This window comes from Orycteropus afer, unplaced genomic scaffold, assembly GCF_000298275.1.
Source record: "Orycteropus afer afer isolate SDZICR_OR568_19922 unplaced genomic scaffold, OryAfe1.0 scaffold00080, whole genome shotgun sequence".
NCBI classification, from domain to species: domain Eukaryota; kingdom Metazoa; phylum Chordata; class Mammalia; order Tubulidentata; family Orycteropodidae; genus Orycteropus; species Orycteropus afer.
In genome coordinates, this window is record NW_006921667.1 from 6,160,931 (window position 1) to 6,182,055 (window position 21,125).

Here is a 21,125-nt window from a genome sequence, read left to right on the forward strand (position 1 = left end):
GCTCTCTTGGATTTATTTTAATTGTCTTCAACTTCAAGTTGAACTTGCATATGAGCAGTTGATGGTCTGTTCCATAATCAGCTCCTGGCCTGGTTTTGGCTGAAGATACTGAGCTTTTCCATTGCCTCTTGCCACAGACGTAGTCGGTCTGATTCTTGTGTGTTCCATCTGGTGAAGTCCACGTGTAGAGCCGCTGTTTGTGTTGTTGAAAAAAGGTGTTTGCAATGAACAAATCGATGGTCTTGCAAAATTCTACCATGCAAGTTCTAGCATTATTTCTGTCACCAAGGCCAAATTTTCCAACTACTGGTAATTCTTCTTTGTTTCCAACTTTTGCATTCCAGTCAGCAGTGATAATTACCACATCCTGATTGCATGTTCGATCAATTTCAGACTGCAAAAGTTGATAAAAATCTTCAATTTCCTCATCTTTGGCTTTGGTGGTTGGTGCATAAATTTGAATAATAGTCATATTAAAGGATCTTCCTTGTAGGCGTATGGCTATTATCCTATCACTGACATTATTGTACTTCAGGACAGATTTTGAAACATCCTTTGTGATGATGAATGCCACGCCATTCCTCTTCAAACTGTCATTCCCGGCACAGTAGATCACATGGTTGTCTGATTCAAAATGGCCAAAACCAGTCCATTTCAGCTCGCTAATGCTGAGGATATCCATCTTTATACATTCCATTTCCTTTTTGACAACTTCCAATTTTCCTAGATTCATACTTCATACATTCCATGTTCCAATGATTAATGGATGTCTACAGCTGTATCTCTTCAATTTGAGTGGTGCCACATCAGCAAATGGAGGTCTTGAAAGCTTTACCTTATCCATAAGAGTAAGGCTGAGTTTACTCACATGATGCAGCTCTTTCCCAATCCTATTTTGAGAGCCTTCTAACCTAACTGGACTATTCATCAATTGCGTGGTAATACATCAAACAGTTTTTCTTTGCTATTCATAAGGTTTTCCCTGGCCAGTTCTTTGAGAAGTGGACAGACTCCTCCTTCTTCCTAGTCTGTCTCAGTCTGTAAGCTGGGCTGATACCTGTGCACCATATGCATCTCACTGGGTCTGAAACACTAGTGGCTCAGTCTCAAAACTCACATCAACACATCACCACCGTAGGACAAACCAACAGACAAGTTTGTCTCCCTGTTGGAAACCTTTCTTACCACCCTTACCTGGGTCCCTGTGACTGACTCCTCCTCTGTCCAGATTTCTAGGCCTTTTAATCCCCTTTCTCCTGCTCTCCCACCCTGCTGCTTTTGGCTTACCTGATTTCCCTCTCCTCACCTGGATCCCTGCCGCTGACTGCTCCTCTGTCCAGGTTCCTGGCTTTTTATCCGCGTTCTCCATCTCTCCCTCCTGTTGCTTTAGGGGTGCCTGAATTCCCTCTCCTCATCTGGATCCCTACAGCTGAGTGAAATTAGTCACAAAATGACAAATATTGTATGAGGCCACTCTTTTAAAAAGTCAAAAGGTTTCACAGAGATATTCTTTGATGGGTACCAGGGGTTGGGGGTGGGGAAGGAAGGGTAAGCCACTAACTAGTCGATCGTTTTCTTTTTTCTCACTGCCATTGAGTTGGATCCGACTCATAGCGACCCCTCCTTGGGTTTCCAAGGTGGTATCACTGTGTAAATAGATTGCCAAGCCTTCCTTCTGAGGAGTGGCTGCTGTGTTTGAACTGCCAGCCATCTGGTTAGCAGTCAGATGCCTTAGGCACTATGCCACCAGAGCTAGACACCTATTAATTTGGGTGAAGGGGAAGGCAAAAAAAAAAAAAAGTCTGTACTGTAGAACCTTGTCACTTGGGCATTTAACATTCAGGTTTGCAACGATTCATGAGCAATACTGAAGGCTGATGACTTACAATGACTATACATGTGCAGGTCTGAGTCATACAGAGCTAATGAGTGAGTCTAGCTGCCTGCCCAGCTTTTAGCTTTCAACCAGATATTTTATTTTTAATACATGCTAAGCAGTCACTCTCCTAAAGTTATACTATATGTACCATATTTTATGGGCAACTTTTCTTTCTATTATACATAAGGTTGCCACGTGTCAGAGCCAACTTGAGAACAACTAACGACAATAATCATATTCTACAGAAGGATTTTCAAGTGTGTAGAATTGCAGAGGTCTTGTGCTGTATTCCTATTTGAATACTAAGGGTCTGAAGTATTTCTATTTGAATTTCATAGAGAACAATTGCATTTCCTTTAATGTAGGTCCCACCACCTCAGTCCTCTTAAAGCAAAGACTTTTTTCTAGAGTACTGTTACCCAAGGGAGTTTAGATTCTCAATATACTGATGGAGGGTGAAGGTAGAAGAACCTTTACTTTAAAAAACAAAGTAAACATTCCTACGATCTAAACCATTGCCATCAAGTTGATTCCAACTCATAATGACCCTATGGGACAGAGTAGAACTGCCCCGTATGGTTTGCAAAGCTATAATCTTTATGAAAGCAGACTACCACATCTTTCTATGGAGTAGCTAGTGGGTTCAAACCACCAACCTTTCAGTTGGCAGCTGAGCTCTTAACCACTGTGCCACCAGGGCTCCTATTCCTAGGATCTGCTCTTCAAATAAGCATGAAATCCCAAATTAAATAAACTTAGATACTATTTGGGTTCTGAAGCCCCCTGTCCTTTGATGCAAAATCTAGTGACTGTGTGATGCTTTCATTGGGAGGATAGCAAAAAAAAAAAAAAAAAAGAAAAGAAAATCTAGCTTTTTGTTTCATTGATTTAATTTTTGTTTTCAGTTTTATAGATTTTTGATCTTTTATTATTTTCTTCCTTCTGTTTGCTTTGGGTTTATTTTACCCTTTTCCTTGGTTCTTGAGATAAGAACTTAGATTATTGATTTGAGATATTTTTCCCCTTTTCTAAAGTAAGCATTTTGATGTTATAAATTATCCAGTTAGCACTGCTTTAGTTGTGCTCCACAAATTTTGTTATGTTTTATTTTCATTTTCATTCCATTCAATGTATTTTAAATTTTCTCTTGACATTTCCTCTTTTAGAAGTCTGTTCTTTAGTTTGTAACAGTTTGGAGATTTTCCTCTTGTCTTTTTATTATTGATAGGAGCTCTAGTGGAGTAGTACTGGTCAAAGCATTCAGCTGCTATTCAGAAGGTCGGCAGTTCAAATCCACCAGCTGCTTGGTGGGGAAAGATGTAGCAGTCCGCTTCTGTAAAGATTTACAGCCTTGGAAACACAATGGGGCAGTTCTACTCTGTCCTGTAGGGTTGCTATGAGTTGGAATGGACTCAGTGGCAGTGGGTTGGTTCTCTTATCAATATCTGATTTTATTATGGTCATAGAATAAATTCTATATGATTTCAATACTTTCAGTTTGTTGAGGTTTGAGACAAAAAGAAAACCTAGGGAACTTGCCATCATGACATTCCTGGTGTTCTGGGGTCCCCAGCATTTCTGCCTTGTCTCTACTTTTCAAAGTCTTATGTTTACTTATGTTTATATAATGTCCAGGGTTTTTAGCTGTATTTAGCAAGAGGAATAGGGCAACATACATCTACTTCTTCTTCCTGGAAGCATAGATCTCAAGTGGCAGGTTTCAAAGGGTTGGGGAGGAAGATACTCAAACCATAAGCAAGCAGCCTCTTTAAGGATACCAGAGGTATGGCCTTTGGTCCATGTACATCTGTGAGGGGTCCAGTTTAATTGGTAGGGAAATAGCTCAGGGGAGGCTTTCATCTGGTAACTTTGTATGGGATCTAGACTTAGAATATAGGCCCTGTTTTTGTACGCTGTTGCTTGACAGCACTTCTGGACCAAGAGCCATGGCAAATGATGTTTTAAAAAGTTTTCCCTCGTACAGTTTTTCTTTCTTTTTTTTTTTTTTTTAAATTTTGTTGTGCTTTGGGTGCAAATTTAAAGAGCAAAATTTGTTTTACATTCAACAGTTCATGTACATTTGATTTCATGCCCCGATTACTGTCCCTGACCATAACAAACTCTCCTCCCCTTCCGTCCCTGTGACTGCTTCCTTCCTGTGCTCTTCTTAACTATGCACGCCTGTCTGCTTAGCTTTCCCTCTGTGTGAATGCTGCCCCTATGGTACCCCATGGTTTGTACAGTTTTTCTTGATTGAGACATAATGAACACACTATAAAACTCACCCTTTAAAAAGTACAACTCAGTGGTTTTTAGTATACTCACAAGGTTGTGTAGCCATTAAACCAAAAAAACCCAAATTAGTTGCTGTCGAGTTGATTCCAACTCACAGCAACCCATGTATGTGGAGAACTACTCCATAAGGTTTTCAGAGCTGTGACCCTTCAGAAGCAGATCATCAAAGCTTTCTTATAAGATGCCTCTGGATGAATTCAAACCACCAAGCTTTTGATTAGTAGTTGAGCACTTAACTGTTTGTGCCACCCACAGACTCTAGTATAGGCATTGCTCTTGTTAGCTGCTTTTGAGTTGGCCTCTGTTGCTTGGCAACCCTATGTGCTACGAGTAGGACTGCTCCATAGGGTTTCCTTGATTGTAATCTTAACAGAAGCAGATCACCAGGCCTTTCTTCCGCAGAGCCATTGAGTGGGTTTGAACAATCAACCTGTTAGGTTACCAAACTCCTTGTGCCTTCCAGGCTCCTTACTACTGTCTAATTCTAGAACATTTTTTATCACTTCCGAAAGGAACCTGATACATGTTAGCACTTACTTCCCATTTCCCACTTCCCCAACACCTGGCAACTTTTATTCTCCTTTCTGTCTCTGTGGATTTGCCTGTTCTAGACATTTTATATAAATGGAATCATATAATATATATGTCCTTTTGTGTCTGATGTCTTTTATTCAGCATGTTTCTGAGGTTCATCCAATGTTGTAGTGTGTATCAGTATTTTATTCCTTTCTTTCTTTTTTTTATAACAGCTTTATCAAGCTATAATTCACATACCATACAGCTCACCCATTTAAAATGCACAATTCAGTGGTTTTTAGTATATTCAGAGTTGTGCATCCATGGCCACAGTCAATTTTAGAACATTTCTATAACTTCCAAAAGAATCCCTATATCCTTCAGCTGTCATGCCCTTATATACCCATCACCACACATCCCACGCCTGGCAACCACTAATCTGTTTTCTGTCATTATAAATTTTGCCTGCTCTGGACATTTCAGACATACAATAGGTGGGTTTTTGTGTCTGACTTATTTTACTTACAGTGTTTCAAGATTTGTATGTGTGCATGCATGTTTGTGAATGTCACTGCCGTAATGTCTAGGCCTAGTCCAGTCATGTTGATCCTCTGTGCCTCACCTTGTATTGTATTGTTTCTTCCTCTGAAGCTAAAACTATGATCTGTTGAGGAATTTGTGCCAAATCCAGTGCAAGAGACAGACAGTTTGGGGCATATTGTTTGGATGCACAAGTACTGAAAATTTAGGAAGGCTCTGGTTGTGGCAATAGCAGCACAGCATTTTCAAATTGGGCCTGTCTTGGAAAATCCAGTCACACTGTGTATAATTCATGTTTTGGCAAGTATCAGTACTTCATTCCTTTTAATTATTGAACAATATTCCATTGTATATGTATACCATATTTTGTTTACCCATTCATCTATTAATGGTGCTTGGATTATTTCTGCATTTTGACTATAAAGCCACTAGGAGCATTCATGTTCTAGTTTTTGTATGGACATAAGGTCTAAATTCTCTTGGATATTTACTTAGGAGGGAAGTGCTGGGCCATATGGTAAATCCATGTTTAACCTTTTGCGGCACTGCTAGACTGTTTTCAGAGTGGCTGTACCATTTTACATTCATTCAAAGTCCTCACAAACTTCATGAGATATAATGTTCATCATCCCTGTTTTACACATGTGAGCATTGAAACTCAGTTTTTTCGTGTAAGTTCACGCAGTGAATCAGTTGGTTAATGATTCGTTGGCAAATGCTAGCTTTAATTGCTAGCAGTATCTCTTCTCCTCGATCCTATTTTGAATTATCACAATGAAAGCACACACTGGTGCCCAGGTATTTACTGAGTAAAATGCCATTTTCTCCTGCTCATAGCCTCTAGGGAAGCAGCCTGTTTCTTAGAGGTTTCTAGGAGCTTTGGTAGCATAGTGCTTAAGGCACTTGACTGCTAATCAGAAGGCTGGTGATTCAAACCCACCACCACCACCACCAACAACAACATAGTCTACAAGGAGCTCTGGTGGCATAGTACTTAAGGCATTTGACCGCTAACCAGAAGGCTGGCAGTTCAAACCCACCAGGCACTCCTTGGAAGGAACGCTGGACAGTCCGTAGAGATACTGGCTCGGAAACCCAAGGAAGGTTCGCTATAGTCAGATCCAACTCAACAGCAGTGATTTTTTTTATAGTCTACAGTTTTTCAAACTCCTGCAGGGTTGTGCATTCCCCTCTACCTAAAAGAGATGCAGCTACACACCAGATGCTGTGGAATCTCCCATGAACTTCCTATTCTCAGATATCTTCCTAAAGATCTAAGCCTGTGGTGGGGCATAAGAGGTGTGGGGTTTGCCAAGCAGAAGTGATTTCTGTTTTCAGTGAATCTGTTCTCTTTCTCTCTAAACATGGCTACTAATAACCTGCCTTCCTTTTTTTCTCCTCCAGGCAAAACCCATCTATGGTGGCTGGCTGCTCCTGGCTCCTGATGGGACTGACTTTGACAACCCAGTGCATCGGTCTCGGGTATGAGCACCAGAGCAAATTCTCAGGGTGTGAAGATTTGGGGTTCGGAGTAGCCAGAGAAAGGGCCCATCTAAGAGTAAACTGGCAGAACAGAAGAGGGCTATAGGGATTGAAAAATGAATCCTAGATGACAGAATTGGAAGCTCCCCACCCGTTTGGCAGACTTGCAGGTCAGAGAGGAAAAGTCTCAGTTATATGTAGTTATACATGTTGTTGTTGTTGTTGTTATGTGTCATCGAGTCAGACCTGACTCATATCATAGCAATCCCTCCTTGGGTTTCCGAGGTAGTATCACTATGGAAGTAGATTGCCCCATCTTCCTTCCGAGGAGTGGCTGGTGGGTTTGAACCGCCAGCCTTCTGGTTAGCGTAGTTATACATAGTCCTCCTAAATGAGATGTCCTTACATGGGTGCCACCTGTTATGGACCAGCTTGACTGTGGAAATAGTAAAATGGAAAAGAGCCATTTGCCAAACATTTACATTATGCTACTTAGGCTTCTGCTTCCTGTTTCCTCCCCTGCGAGGGCTCAGCACTTTTGAACAAAGTGGAGTCCTTTGTCTCCATCTCTAAACCTTGCATTTTCCCCTAAAGTAGAATGCCTCTGAGGCAGAGAGTGGGAGCCCCATTTCTCTGGGGCAGCAGGAGGGCAGGTTCCCTGCCAGGAATAGGCCACTGGGAGCAATCAAGTCTGTGCTGTAGAACCAGCATAGTGACTGGCTGACCTGAGGTCTGCAGGCCCCCCACCCACAAAGAACCCCAGCTCTGTCCTATTCCTGGGCCCTGTCCTCTCCAGTGCCTCTGCTACCCCTATTGGCCTTGGCATCACAATCTCTGGGTGGAATGGTGGTGCTGTATAGTCTAGCCCACAGACCTTGCATTGTGTCTTTGCTCTTTGGGATTTGTGGAATGGGTTTTGACTTCAATCACCACACATAGGAGCCTTGGAAATGTTTCTCAGAAGGCATCCAAATAGCCTCTCCCTGGACACTAGCTTGGAAGCAACTCTCCATCAGGTTTCTCGCAAGCTCTGTGAATGTCCTTGCTTGTGTCACCTAGATGGGGGAAAAATAAAAATGACCGTGTGATACCCTCAGACTGCAGCTGCCAGGGAGAAACACATTTTCCTATCTTCTGTTAATGTCTGACAGAATTGCCATTTTCAAATTCTGTGGAGAAAATCATTATTATAAAAGATAATAATTCTGGCCCAAAGCAAAAAGAAATGATATTTTAACCATTTTACCATCCAGGAATTTTGCTGTGTACCATAAACCAAAACCAAACTCACTGCCGTTGAGTCAGATCTGATGGTATCACTACAGAAGTAGATCCCCCCATCTTGCATCTGAGGAGTGGCTGGTGGGTTCAAACTGCCAGCCTTCTGGTTAGCAGTTAAATGCCTTAGGCAGTACGCCATCATAAGGAATACAGAAAGACTACTGAGGTGTTGACTATTTTTGCTCCTAAGGAACTTACAGATTAAAAAAAAAAAGAAAAGAGGGACGGGACTGCTTGTTAAATGTGAGTAACATGTAGAAACACACTGGACTTCTCCTGCGGGACTAATCTTGGCCAATGAGTTCTTATGCCTTGGGTCCCTCTTTTCCTGCCACCTGCCCCAGAAACAGAAGCTGTTCAGCCAGCATCCCTTATACATGGGTTAGTTAGACATGGGTATTCAGCAGGCCAAGATCTGGGACCACAACCCTTTTAACCATGCATTCTATGCTCCATTCCAGAAATGGCAACGGAGGTTCTTCATCCTCTATGAGCACGGCCTCCTGCGCTATGCCCTGGATGAGATGGTAAGTGTCCTCCTTCTCTTGGTGTCACATGGGTGTCATGGGTGAGCACAGCAGCTGTGTGTTTATGCTTGGCCTTCTGCCTGGGAGTTTGAAGTATTTTGAAGAACTCATAGTCACTTTTGGAGATGGCCCTTCCAACCCAGGCCTTTGGTTTGAGGGATCTTCTTCAGGGGTCACATGGCGAAAGTAGAGACAGAGCAAATCTCTTCTGCTCAAGTCTGGTAAGAGTTTGACCTCAGCCAGAGCATTTCCAGTTAGAAAGAAGTCAATGTAATACTCTAGATGTACAGTGAAGAAGTGTTTTGCTCCCTTTGTTTCTATGGCTTATACATTTTGGATAGGCTAGTGGACTTCCATGGCACTCTTGGGTATGGGTGCTTGGGCTGGACCTTGTACATGCACGTGTGCATGCATGTGTATGTTTTTGTGAAAGATTATAGGCATTTGTGGGCTATAATCCCAGAGTTGCCTCTTAATTCTTAGTGGTGTAATTGGTTTTATTTAGCTTGTGTGATCTTGGCTTAGTTTTTAGCTGAGCTCAGAGGCCTTTTGGTCATGGGGTCAGTGTTCCTCTGGTCATGGGTCATGGGCTCCTTCATGCTCTGCCACTGACCTGGTTTTCTGCCTGTTTGTTGCTGTTGCTCCAGAAGCAACACTGAAAACCAATTGGGTGGAATGTTTTAGATTTTCTTTTTCTATTCATTGAATCTCATGACTTTTTCTCTGATTTAAATTATGACCTGACTTCAAGCTTTATAAAGTGTTGAAGGTAGAAGACTTGACCACCCTTTCCTCTTTCATTTGAGTGTATGCACACATATATACATGCGTGTGCTTGTGAGTGTGGATGTGCACATGCATGTGTGCATGTGATTATGTGTGCAGGTGCACATGACTGTATGAGTGTACATGTGCAAGTGTGCATGTGACTGTATGCTTGGGTTTGTGTGTGTATGTGCATGCACATGTGTGAATGTCACTGCAGTAATGCCTAGGTCTAGTCCAGTCATGTTGACCCTCTGTGCCTCACCTTGTATTGATTTTTTTCTTCCTCTGAAGCTAAAACTCTATGGTCTGTTGAGGAATTTGTGCTGAATCCAGTGCAAGAGGCAGTTTGGGGCATGTTGTTTGGATGCACAAGTACTGACATTTTGAGAATGCTCTGGTTGTGGCAATAGCAGCACAGCATTTTCAAATTGGGTCTGTCTTGGAAAATCCAGTCACACTGTGTATAGATAGACCCATCCTGTCAAGTTCATTTTTTTGCTTAACAGGTGAGAGCAGGGTTCAGAAGATATGAGCAGGAGGTTCCTATACTTTCCCAGGATGCTCTGGACTGTTTGAACACCTGGCTTTAGTGTCGTCATTGCAGCTCATATGTGTAAGGCCATATTTCCACAACAAATTGTGATCTCTATGAGTAATTGATAATTTCTTTGCTTCTGTTTTTGGGATGAATTAATATCTATCGTTCCTTAGTTTTATACGACTCTGATTTCATAGTTCCTTCTTAGAAACAGTTTTTTTGGTTTTTTTTTCCCTTCTCAATTTTATTATGGTGAGCATATTTATACAGAGTGAATGGGCCACAAAAGATGTTTGCCATGGAGACATCTGTGATCCAGAGTAGTTTGGAAGTGACCAGATTAGAGATATGTACTGATGGCGTGGTGGGATTTGTTAGAGGAGCAGGGAAATGACCCTTGGGTTTCCCTTGTGGGAAAGGAAGCAACCTAGAGGATAGACCCTGTCAAGCAGTCTTAGCCCGAGAATGGGTGCTAGACTCCTCAGATTTTTGAGGTTTACTGTCCTGTGCTTGTCTGATCCTTTCTTAAGTCCAGCAGCAAACTAACAATGTAGAAGGAGCCTTTCAGGGGAGGTCCCTGGATTATGTCCAGGCTGGGCTGGGTCCGTGAGCCATTGCCAAAACAGAGCTCCCTGAATCTTTCTTGGTGACTGATTATTTCAGTCAGGAAACCTTTCAGAAGGTCCAACAGAATCCATAATTCCCTTTGGCTTAGTTGCACAAGCACAAAGAAGGTAGCTGCTGGGGACATCATGGTTTTTGCACCAGTATAGAGCACACACTGCCTCAGAGAATGGTCTTTAGTAATTGAGACCAAGCCATGAGGACTGACATTCCTCAGTGTCAGTTGTTTCCCAGCAACCTGGATGGTGGCTGGGCAGTATTTCATGTGCTGCTTGGACTGAGAAGTGAGATATGCCAGCGATGCAGAGAAATAAAGAAGCCTAGGAAAATTTAGACTGAAGACAGGGTAAGGGGATCCCAGAGGTACAAGTCTGGCATGGTCCATTTTCTGGCCAATGACCTGGAGGCTGAAGGTAGAGTGTTCTACCCCCACTGTGAGCAGTGTATATTTGTTGTACTTTGGGGAATAACAGCATCATTTCTGTGAGTGCAAAAGAGCAACGGCAATCAGGTTGAAAGACTATCAAAGCCACACTGCAGATTAACAAGGGCTTTTTCTATTGTATCAGGAAGACCCCACTGGTGGAAGTTACTCCTTAAACCAGTCAAGGTTACCCTTGGGTAGTGGTCTGGCTGAGGGCAGAGCAGATTTCCACTCTTGTGGCCAGCCCATGCAGTGTCACCACTGGACTGCAGGCAGGCGCCATGAGCAAGAGCTGGGACCTCTCTAGTAATTCATGCCAGGGATTGCTCTTCAGGGCAACTCAGGACAAGCCAAGAGTGTAGAGTCTCAGAGCTGCAGCATAGTGCTCAGCCTCTCCTCAGCCAAGCTCCTGCCCCATTGGACTGTTGGAGCCTAGACCTGGGCCTGAGCGGTAGAACATCTTTCCAGGTAGGCTACAGTGCATTGAACTACTTAATACAGCCTATCCAGCCATGGTCCTGTGACTCCTAAAAAATGATTGAGTGAGACTATGCAAATAAGGTGCTTGTGACCCACCAAGATGATTAGACATCTTGCTAGTAATGCAGGTAAGATGCACAGAACCCTTGTGGGGAACAGGACTATGCATATAAGGTGTGTGGAACCCTACAAGGGGATTGGTCAGTTTTGTCATCCTGCCAGGCTTTAAGGGAGCCAATTACAGAGGCAGAGAAAGAATACCTCACTATCATCAAGAAGAACCAGGAACATAATCATCAAGATGAAGAGCACAGGGTCCCTGTGCAAAGAACCTCTTAGACCCAGGAGACAGAGAATTGTAACACCGGAGATGGTGCAAGATGGTGAGAAAAAGTAGCAGAGAAACAGTGGCAGAAGAATTAAGAGACCTATAGAAGTGTGCAGTGGGCTTTGTGGCCCATGGAGTGAGGTGGCTACAGTGAGTAGAAAGAGAGAGAGCTGAGTGCCTTCAGGCAGAAGGCTTACTTGTGGGATGGGATGCCTCTGGGCACTTACTGGTAGGCTAAAGAGCTTTGTAACACTTACTAAGCAGGGCAGAGACCAATCTGTGGGGCTAGTGGAGAAGTGTGCCTATGGGCAAGGCTGTGAGAAGAAGCTGTCTTAATCGAAGAACTGTATCCTGAGATGCTCTTGATCCTGAATTATAACCCATTACCTACCTAACAAATCCTTTAACTGTGAGTGAGTTGGTGAGTTTTGTGTGGCCATTGCAACAAATTACTGAGCTCAGCAGAAAAGTAGAGAGTGCCATGTCTGATGTCAGAATTGGCTACAAAAAAAAAGGTTGGAGAGAGGAGGCATGTTTGATCTCTGCCTCATTGGTATCAGCCTTGGGCATCTGATCTTGATTCTTTTTCTTCCCTCTTATGAAGTTGGAAGAGGTCTGATGATGCACACCATTTTTACACAGACCATAGGTGAGCTGACTTCAGTGATGGTGAGGCTTTCTCTGAGGACATAGACTGGAGCCGTAGATCTCACCTGATCCATTGTGCCCCCAGAGCCATGTGACAGCATCTAGAGATAGTGTTGGTTGTCACCAGTGGTTGGGGAGGAGGGGGCATGAGGTGTGTTGCTAGATGTTCTACAGTTTATAGAACAGCTCCCACAGAAGAGACTTACTGGCCCCCAGTGTCACCAGTGCTAAGGAGAAGAAACTCTGAATGATTTGGTCTGTGGTTTACTTAAATGTTTATTTTGAAATTAAAATATGAATATGCATTGTGATTAACTTTGTTTGTAAAGGGCATGGAAGGAATCACCTGGTAGGTCTCCTGATAACAAGGGAGGAAAGTGTTAGGGCAAGTTTATACCTGCTGGCTTTGAGGTCAGCACCAGTGTGGAATGGGACCATACTTGCACCTAGTCTGGAGGGTGGCTGTGGGCACGCTGCACATCAAGCATCCAAGCCCAACAAAACTGCTTATCTATGTCTCCTGCCAAGGGGACCCAGGTCCTACGTCCTACCACATTCATCACTGAAGGCTCTGATCCTACCAGCTCCTGTCTGCTCTTCCAGCTCTCACTCAGCCTGAGGCCTTTTCCCAGTCCTTCCAGAGCACAAATCTACTGCCTGTAGTAAATTGTAGCACCTAGATCGTGATAGTGTAATGCCTGAGGCATTTGACTGCTAACCAGAAGGCTAGTGGTTCAAATCCACTAGCCACTCCTCAGAAGGAAGGTTGGGAATCTACTTCCGTAGTGATACTGCCTTGGAAACCCAAGGAGGGGTCACTATGCTATCTCACTCAATAGTCTGCTTGGAGTTTATTATTTGACTTTTATTTAATATTACTATTTGTTTTCATTTGTTTAAATGTTATCTTGCCAACTCAATTGTGACTTTTCCCATTTCCATCATTAGCCTGATAGTTTCCGGTGTCTCCTCAGGTTATATGGCATGGGCTTGGCAGCACACACAGTCAGCCTTTGGTAAATATTTAGCTGAGTTATGCTGACCAGCTCTATAAATGTGTTACTGCAGAATTTTGACTCCCAGCTTGGGAAGACAGAGGGTGAGATGGGGAGAGGGAGAAGGTAGGACCTGGGACGTTCTGGGAGTGGGATTAGGGTGTCATGGCTCTTTGTGGTTACTTAGCAGACAGAGAAATCCCTCCAGAGGGTTCCAAAAAGATAAAAGGGGAGGTTATCGCAGGCCCCTGCCTTGGTGGCCACAATAGGAAACTGGGCTGTCAAGAGTGTTCCTTGTCAGGTGTGGAAGCTGATGGAGGAGATGATTGTCATGGTTGCTTGGCTGGCCATGCCTGGAGTGTGAGGTTTCTGCTGGGTGGGGGCCTTTGGACTTAATTCTTCTCTGACCATTAGCCTTCTGTCCTGGTACCTCTGAGAAGGGACTAACTTTTGGGAATCTCTTTTCCTTTTTTGGGAAATTGCTCTCTCGATACACCCACATACCCTGTAACTGGTGGGTGTAGAGGAGAAGCAGATTTCCCAAAAAAGGAAAACTCTTCCAAATGCATGCAGAGATGAGGTGGGCTCAAGGCAGTCTCACAGACAAGTGAGAGCCTGCAGCGTTTGGCTGGGCCTCTGGGCTTTCAGGAATGGATAAAGAAGGATCTGGAAACTTGAGCTGTCTCCTCTAACCCCTGTTTTTGCTACCCCCTATAAAACAGGCTGCATGCTACTTCACCAGTTTTGCTGCTGTGCCTTGAGCTTTTGAGTTGTCTAGGGACTGATACAGAGGTAAGATTCAGTTGTTATCAGAGCCCACACAAGCTAGAAGGCTGTCCCAGAGAGAAGAAGGAGCCCAGAAGCAAGGAAGAAGAGCAGGGAAGGTGTAAGGGCAGGTGGAGCTCTGTGTGTGTATGTGCGCGTGTGCAAGTGCATGTGTGTGCGTGCAGCCTGGCTTCTTGTTCTTACTCTTTCCTCCTGGAAGCAACTGAAAAGATCATCTGATGCTTTTGAGCTATCTCTGCTCTCAGAAATATGGACCTTGAGACTCCCCAATGGAGAAATTGTGGAGAGATTTGTAACCATAATTTCTGGGCCAGTTTTTTACCGTTTGGTGTTTTAGTCCCTCCTTAGCTGAGTCCTTGTTACAGTCAGGACAGATGATGTCTCAGCGGTTTGTAGGGGTCTGTATTAAGGACCTGGTAGCGTGCTGCCTAAGGCATCTGACTGCTAACTAGAAGGCTGGCGGTTCAAACCCACCAGCCACTCCTCGAAAGAAAGACCGGGCAATCTACTTCCGTAGTGATACTGCCTTGGAAACCCAAGGAGGGGTCACTATGAATCAGAGAGGACTCCACGGCACATAACAACAACAACAGCAGCTCAGTCCACACCCATAGATGTCATGAGAAAAACACCTTTAGCTCTTGGACCTTTTCAGGGACAGTCTCTGAGCTTGTCAGTTCTACAGGTTGTGAAGATCTGCCAGGGAAATTGATTTTGGGTCACTGTTTATTCATGTGTAAAGGAAAGGGCTTGAACTAGATGATCATTAAAGAACTCTTAGAGTGCAAACAGTTAAGGATTCTGTCTTCTTAAAGTTTTTCTTCTTCTAGGAGAGAGGTGGTTTTGCTCCCAGGATCTTTGCCCATCTCATTCCTGACATACTTCTGGTGTTGTATAAAATCCTAAGCACAGTGTAGGTGGCAGGGGCAAGAGGAGGATGTTGCACCTTGGCCCTGCTCTACCAGCTTTAGGACTGTCATTTCAGGTTTCTATCCCCCTCTACAGCCAGCACCCTCTGGTAGCATAGTGGCTAAAGCACTTGACTGCTAACCAGAAGGCTGGCGGTTCAAACCCACCAGCCACTCCTCGGAAGGAAGGTTGGGCAATCCTACTTCCGTAGTGATACTGCCTCGGAAACCCAAGGAGGGGTCGCTATGAGTCGGGCCGACTCGACGGCAAATAACAACAACAACAAAAAGCCATCATATCCCAGACATTCTACTACATCTGCATCTCTGCAGAGCTGAGCCAGGACTCTACACATAACTAACCACTCACTCCCAGTGAGCTTTACAAGATCTGCTTTCACCTGTCTGTTTTGTTTCCCCTAGTTTGGAGCTCTCTTTAAGTAGGCTGGCTGAGCAAATGAGGGAAATGGATTATTCTTCTCTGTGTTTTCTGTTTGTTTGTTCTTGTTTAATTGTATTCTGGTAAAGTATATGTAACAAAAAATTTGCCATTTTAGCCATTTAAAAAAATTTTTTTATTGTGATTTGGGAGAAAGGTTACAGAGCAAATTCACTTTCCATACAGCAGATCACATACACTTTGTCTCATGACATTGACTACAATTTACCACAGTGCAACAGCTCCCCTCCCACTTCTCCCCATAGTTACCTCTTCCCTGTGTCCTTTCCTCCCATGCACTCCTGCCCCATGAGCTATCTCCCTGTGCATTCACAGCCCTTGTATTCTCCCATGATTGAAATGTTCAGGTCATATGCCTTTTTTTTTTTTTTTTAATTGTGATTTGGGTGAAAGTTTGCAGAGCAAATTCACTTTCCATACAGCAGCTCACATACATGTTGTCTTAAGACATTGACTATAATTTACCATAATGCAACAGCTCCCCTCCCACTTCCTCCCAAGAGTTACCTCCGAAGAGTTACCTCTTCCCTGTTTCCATCCCTCCATGGACTCCTGCCCCCTGAACTGTCTCCCTGTGCATAAACACCCCTTCTTTCTCCCATGATTGTTCTCTCCAAGGAGTGTATCTACCTCGGGTAAATGTTCACCTCATATGCTTGTCTTTTGTTTGGTTGGAAGCCACAGGTTTGGGTTCAGTACCAGACCTGAAGGGCAGCTAGGGGCCAGAGTCTCAGTGGTTCCATCAGGCTCTATCAGACCAGCAAACCTGGTCCCTTTTTTTTTCCCCAGATGATTTTGAGTTCTGTTCCACATTGTTCTCCCTCTCTATCCAGAATCTCCTATATAGATCCCCCACTGAGTGGTTGACAGTGCATTTTAACCATTTTTAAGTTTACAATTCAGTGACATTAGTTACATCCACCATGTTGTACAAGTGTCACCATTGTCCATTTGCAAAAATTTTTCATCACCCCAAAGGGAAATGAAGTAGTCATTCCCCATTTTTCCCTTACCCTAGCCGCTTGTAACTTCTAATAAACTCTTATTTCTATGCATTTGCCTATTCTAGGTATTTCATGTAAGTAGGATTATGCATTATTTGTCTTTCTGTATCTGACTTATTTTACTCAATAATGTTTTTGAGGTTCATCCATGTGGTAGCATGTGTTAGGACTTTATTTCTCTCTGTGGTTGAGTAATGTCTTCCTTCTCTTTTTGAGGCACTTCTATACTGTTTAAGTTATTGGCAACCGTAGGGCATTGGGTTCTTAACAAAGAACTATGGGAGAAGGACACGAAGTGGTAAGAAGGTCCCTTTTGTAGCTAAGCTCACAATGTGTTGGGAATCCCATAAATATTTGGAAATTAAATACCATAGCAAAACAACATGTGCGACATTAAAGGTGGTAGTGTGGGGGAGTCAGAGATGATTTCTTGGAGGAGAGAGGAGGCACTTAACCCCTTCTTGCTTGTCATGGAGATGCTGGAAGAGCAGTGCTCTACCAGTTACTGTATTAGCTCTTAGGGTACATTATTTCACATTGCCCTCACAACAATACAGCAAGATGGATGTTGTCATGGATTGCATTGTGTCCCCAAATATATGTGTCAACTTGGCTGGGCCATGGTACTCATCAGCAGTTAAGCAATGATGTAATCCTTCTTCATGATGTGATATGATCAGCCAATCAGTTGTAAAAAATTAGGCTAGGAGGCACCCTTAGGCCACAGACCTAATCCTGTGTAAGAGGAGTTTCCCTGGGTATGTGACCTGCCTCACTTTTATCTTCAAGGGAAAAAAGGAGAGAGAAGCAAGCAGAAAAGAGTACCACCAAGAAAGAAGAGCCAAGAATGTAGCATGTCCTTTGGACCCAGGCTCCCTGCACTGAGAATCTCTTAGACCCAGGGGAAAATCAAGACACTTGGAGAACTCCAAGGAATGCTGGACCCACAGATACTGAAAGGAGACAAGAACCTTCCTCCTAAAGTGTAAGCTGACAGAGAAAGCCTTCCCCTAGAGCTGGTGCTCTGAATTTGGACTTCTTGCCTCCTAAACTGTGAAATTTATTAATTACAGATGCCTTTCTTCAGTGGCTTAATTGGTGGCTATACAAATGGACCTAGCTGGAGGGAATACACAGGAATCAAATTAACTGTGTCTGTGGAAAGAGACAATGAAGACACTCACTATTACCAATCAGAACAAGGCCAGGGGCTGACTGTGGAACAGTCCATCAGTTGCTCATGTGCTACTGCAGGTTGAAGCTGAAGAAAACTAAAACAAGTCCACAAGAGCCAAAATATAATCTTCAGATATCACACCTGAATTTAGAAACCAGCTCAAGAATAGATTTGACACATTAAACACTAATGACTGAAGACCAGATGAGTTGTAGGATGTTATCAAGGACAGCATACATGAAGAAAGCCAAAGGTCATTAAAAAGACAGGAAAGAAAGGAGAGACTAAAATGAATATCAGATGAGACTCTGAAACTTGCTGTTGAATATAGAGTAGCTAAAGTGAAAGGAGGAAATGATAAAGTAAAGGAGATGAACAGAAGATTTCAAAGGGCAGCTTGAGCAGACAATGTAAAGTTATAATGAAATGTGCAAAGACTTGGACTTAGAAAACCAGAAGGGAAGAGCATGCTTGGCATTTCTAAAGCTAAAAAAACTGAAGAAAAAATTCAGTTGCAGTATTGAAGGGCATCAGTTGCAGTATTGGGCATAATGTTGAATGATGCAAGAAGCATCAAAAAAGATGGAAGGAATACCCAGTCACTGTACCAGAAAGAATTGGTTAGCATTCAGCCATTTCAGAAGGTAGTAGTATATGATCAAGAATTGATGGTATTGAAGGAAGAAGTGCAAGGCTGAAAAACAAGGCTCCAGGAATTCATGGAATATCGCTTGAAATGTTTTAACAAATGGATGCAGCGCTGCATGTGCTCACTTGTCTATTCCAAGAAATTTGGAAGACAGCTACCTGACCAACTGACTGGAAGAGATCCGTATTTATTTCCATTCCAAAGAAAGGTAATCCAACAGAATGTGGAAATTATCAAATAGTATCATTAATATTATATGCAAGTAAGATTTTGCTAAACACAATTCAAAAATGATTGCAGTAGTATATGGACAGGGATGTGCCAGAAATTTGAACTTGATTCAGAAGAGGATGTGGAATCAGGGGTATCATTGCTGATGTTACATGGATCTTGGCTGAAAGCAAAGAATACCAGAAAGATGTTCATCTGTGTTTTGCTGACTATGCAGAGATATTCAACTGTGTAGGTCATAACAAATTATAGATAAAACTGCAAAGAATGACAATTCCAGAAGACATAATTATGCTCTTGTGGAATCTGTACATAGACCAAGAAGCAGTTATTCGAGCAGAACAAGGGGATACTGCATGGTTTAAAATCAGGAAGGTGTGTGTCAGGGTTATATCCTTTCACGAAACTTAACTCAGTCTTTATGTTGAGCAAATTATCTGAAAAGCTGGACTATATGAAGAATGTAATATCAGGATTGGAGAAACACTAATAGCCTATGATATGCAGATGACTCAACCTTGCTTGCTGAAGGTGAAGAGGATTTGAAGCACTTGCTGATGAATATCAAAGACTGCAGTCTTCAATATGGATTATACCTCAACATAAAGAAAACAAAGATCCTCAGAATTGGACCATTAAGTAACATCATAATAAATGGAGAAAAAGTTGAAGTTGTCAAGGACTTCATTTTCCTTGGGTCCATAATCAAGGAAGCATGGAAACAGCAGTCAAACCAAATAACATATCACACTGAGCAAATCTTCTGCAAAAGACCTTTTTAAAGTGTTAAAAAAAAAACAGTGATGCCATTTGAAGGACTAAGGTGTGCCTGACCTTGACAGTGGTGTTTTTAGTTGCCTCCTATGCATGTGAAAGCTGGTCAGTGAATAAGGAAGACCAAAGAAGAATCGATGCTTTATGAATTATAAAGTTAGTGAAGAATACTGAATATACCATGGACTGCCAGAAGAAAGAAAAAAAATCATACCTGTTTTGGAAGAAGTACAGCCAGAATGCTCCTTTGAAACAAGAATGGTTAGACTTTGTCTCACATACTTTGGATGTGTTATCAGGAGGGTCCGATCCCTGTAGAAAGATGTCAGTGAGATGGATTGACACAGGGCCTACAACAGTGGTCTCAAATAAAGCAATGATTGTGAGGATGGAACAGGATTGAGCACTTTTTCATTCTGTTGGATGTGGGATTGCTGTGAATCAGAACTAACTTGATGGCATGTAACAACAAACTGTGAGGAAATAAATTTCTGTTTGTGAAAGCCATCCACTTGTGGTATTTGCTATAGCTGCACTAGGTAACTAAGACAAGTGTTATCATTTCCACTTCACAGACAAAGAAACCAAAGCTCAGAAATGTTGTAGTCATGTAACTAACAGGTGAGAACTGGGATTTTTGTCTGGCTGTATTCCAAAGCCAGCCATATTCCAAAGTCAATGTACTATCCTGACTGCTGGCTATGTGTATAGAACAGGATTCTCTTGAACTCAGCATTAATTTGGTGAGTTGATGGATTTTTTGCAAGTTGGAATAGAAATTTAGATGAAATGAGGGAGGAGGAAAAAGAAACAGAATAGACTGGCACTGCAAAGGCAATAATCCACTTAATATTTGTAATAAATCCAGTTTAGTATTTTCTAAATAGATGAAAAGGACTTGTGCTTTCTTGATCTTGTTTGAGATGGCAGGATGCAACTCAGTGACTTGATTACAGTCTTTGAGTTGTACAACCATTTTCGTCATTCTTTTCTGAGTTGTTCCTCCCTCATTATTATAAGCTAACTGTCTCCAGAACTTGAGGTTCCTATCTAATCTTTCCAGTTGCTGTGGTCAATTTGTTCCCAAATTGATAAGAGCATAATGCTCAAGGCAGACTCTTTTTTTTTTTAACTAGTTAAGCTAAGCTATTGTTTGGTTTTAAGAAGACTTCAAGGGATATTTTTGGTTTAAATTTAAAGATTATCTAAAGGAATAGTTTCAAGGCTTCATCCAGCCTTATGGCTCCAGAAAGTCTGGAGTTCATGAGATATATTTTTAAGTCTGTTGTGTGTTTGCCTTACAACTGAGGGGCCGGTTTGGCCTTCAAGCTTTCACGCAGCTAAGTAGTAGGGTTAAGGCAGGGCTGGCTGTGTCAGGGAGCTGTGCAATTTTCATCCAGTTACTTGTCTTCTCCACCTATTTTTTCCCATCTGTAGAAACCTTACAGAGTTGTTAGGCCTCAGTAAGCTTTGGATTCCTGCCTTCCTTTTCTGCTCTTTTCCAGTCCTCTGCTTGGTAATGTAATAATATTTAGAAAAACAACTTCAAAGTGGTTTAGTCCTTGCACTAGCCCAGTGAGCAAGATACCAAACCAAAAAAACCAAACTCACTGCCATTGAGTCAATTTGACTTATAGCGACCCCTCCTTGGGTTTCCAAGGTGGTATCGCTATGAAAGTAGATTGCTCAATCTTCCTTCGAAGGAGTGGCTGGTGGGTTTGAACTGCCAGCCTTCTTGTTGGCTGTCAGATGCCTTAGGCACTACGCTATCAGAGCTCCTAGGCGAGCAAGATGAGGGGCTGGTAAAGAGA

At 42.7% G+C, this 21,125-nt stretch overlaps 1 protein-coding gene across 1 annotated transcript in view; it reads left to right on the top strand.

The window, feature by feature from the left end:
- Positions 1–21,125, top strand: part of LOC103197533 (myosin phosphatase Rho interacting protein) — a 286,080-nt gene that overhangs the window by 68,793 nt on the left and 196,162 nt on the right. Inside the window, exons 2-3 of the mRNA XM_042781030.1 lie at positions 6,635–6,712; positions 8,455–8,520. Of these exons, the coding sequence (XP_042636964.1) occupies positions 6,635–6,712; positions 8,455–8,520 (144 nt within the window). The remainder of the gene's footprint in view (positions 1–6,634; positions 6,713–8,454; positions 8,521–21,125) is intronic.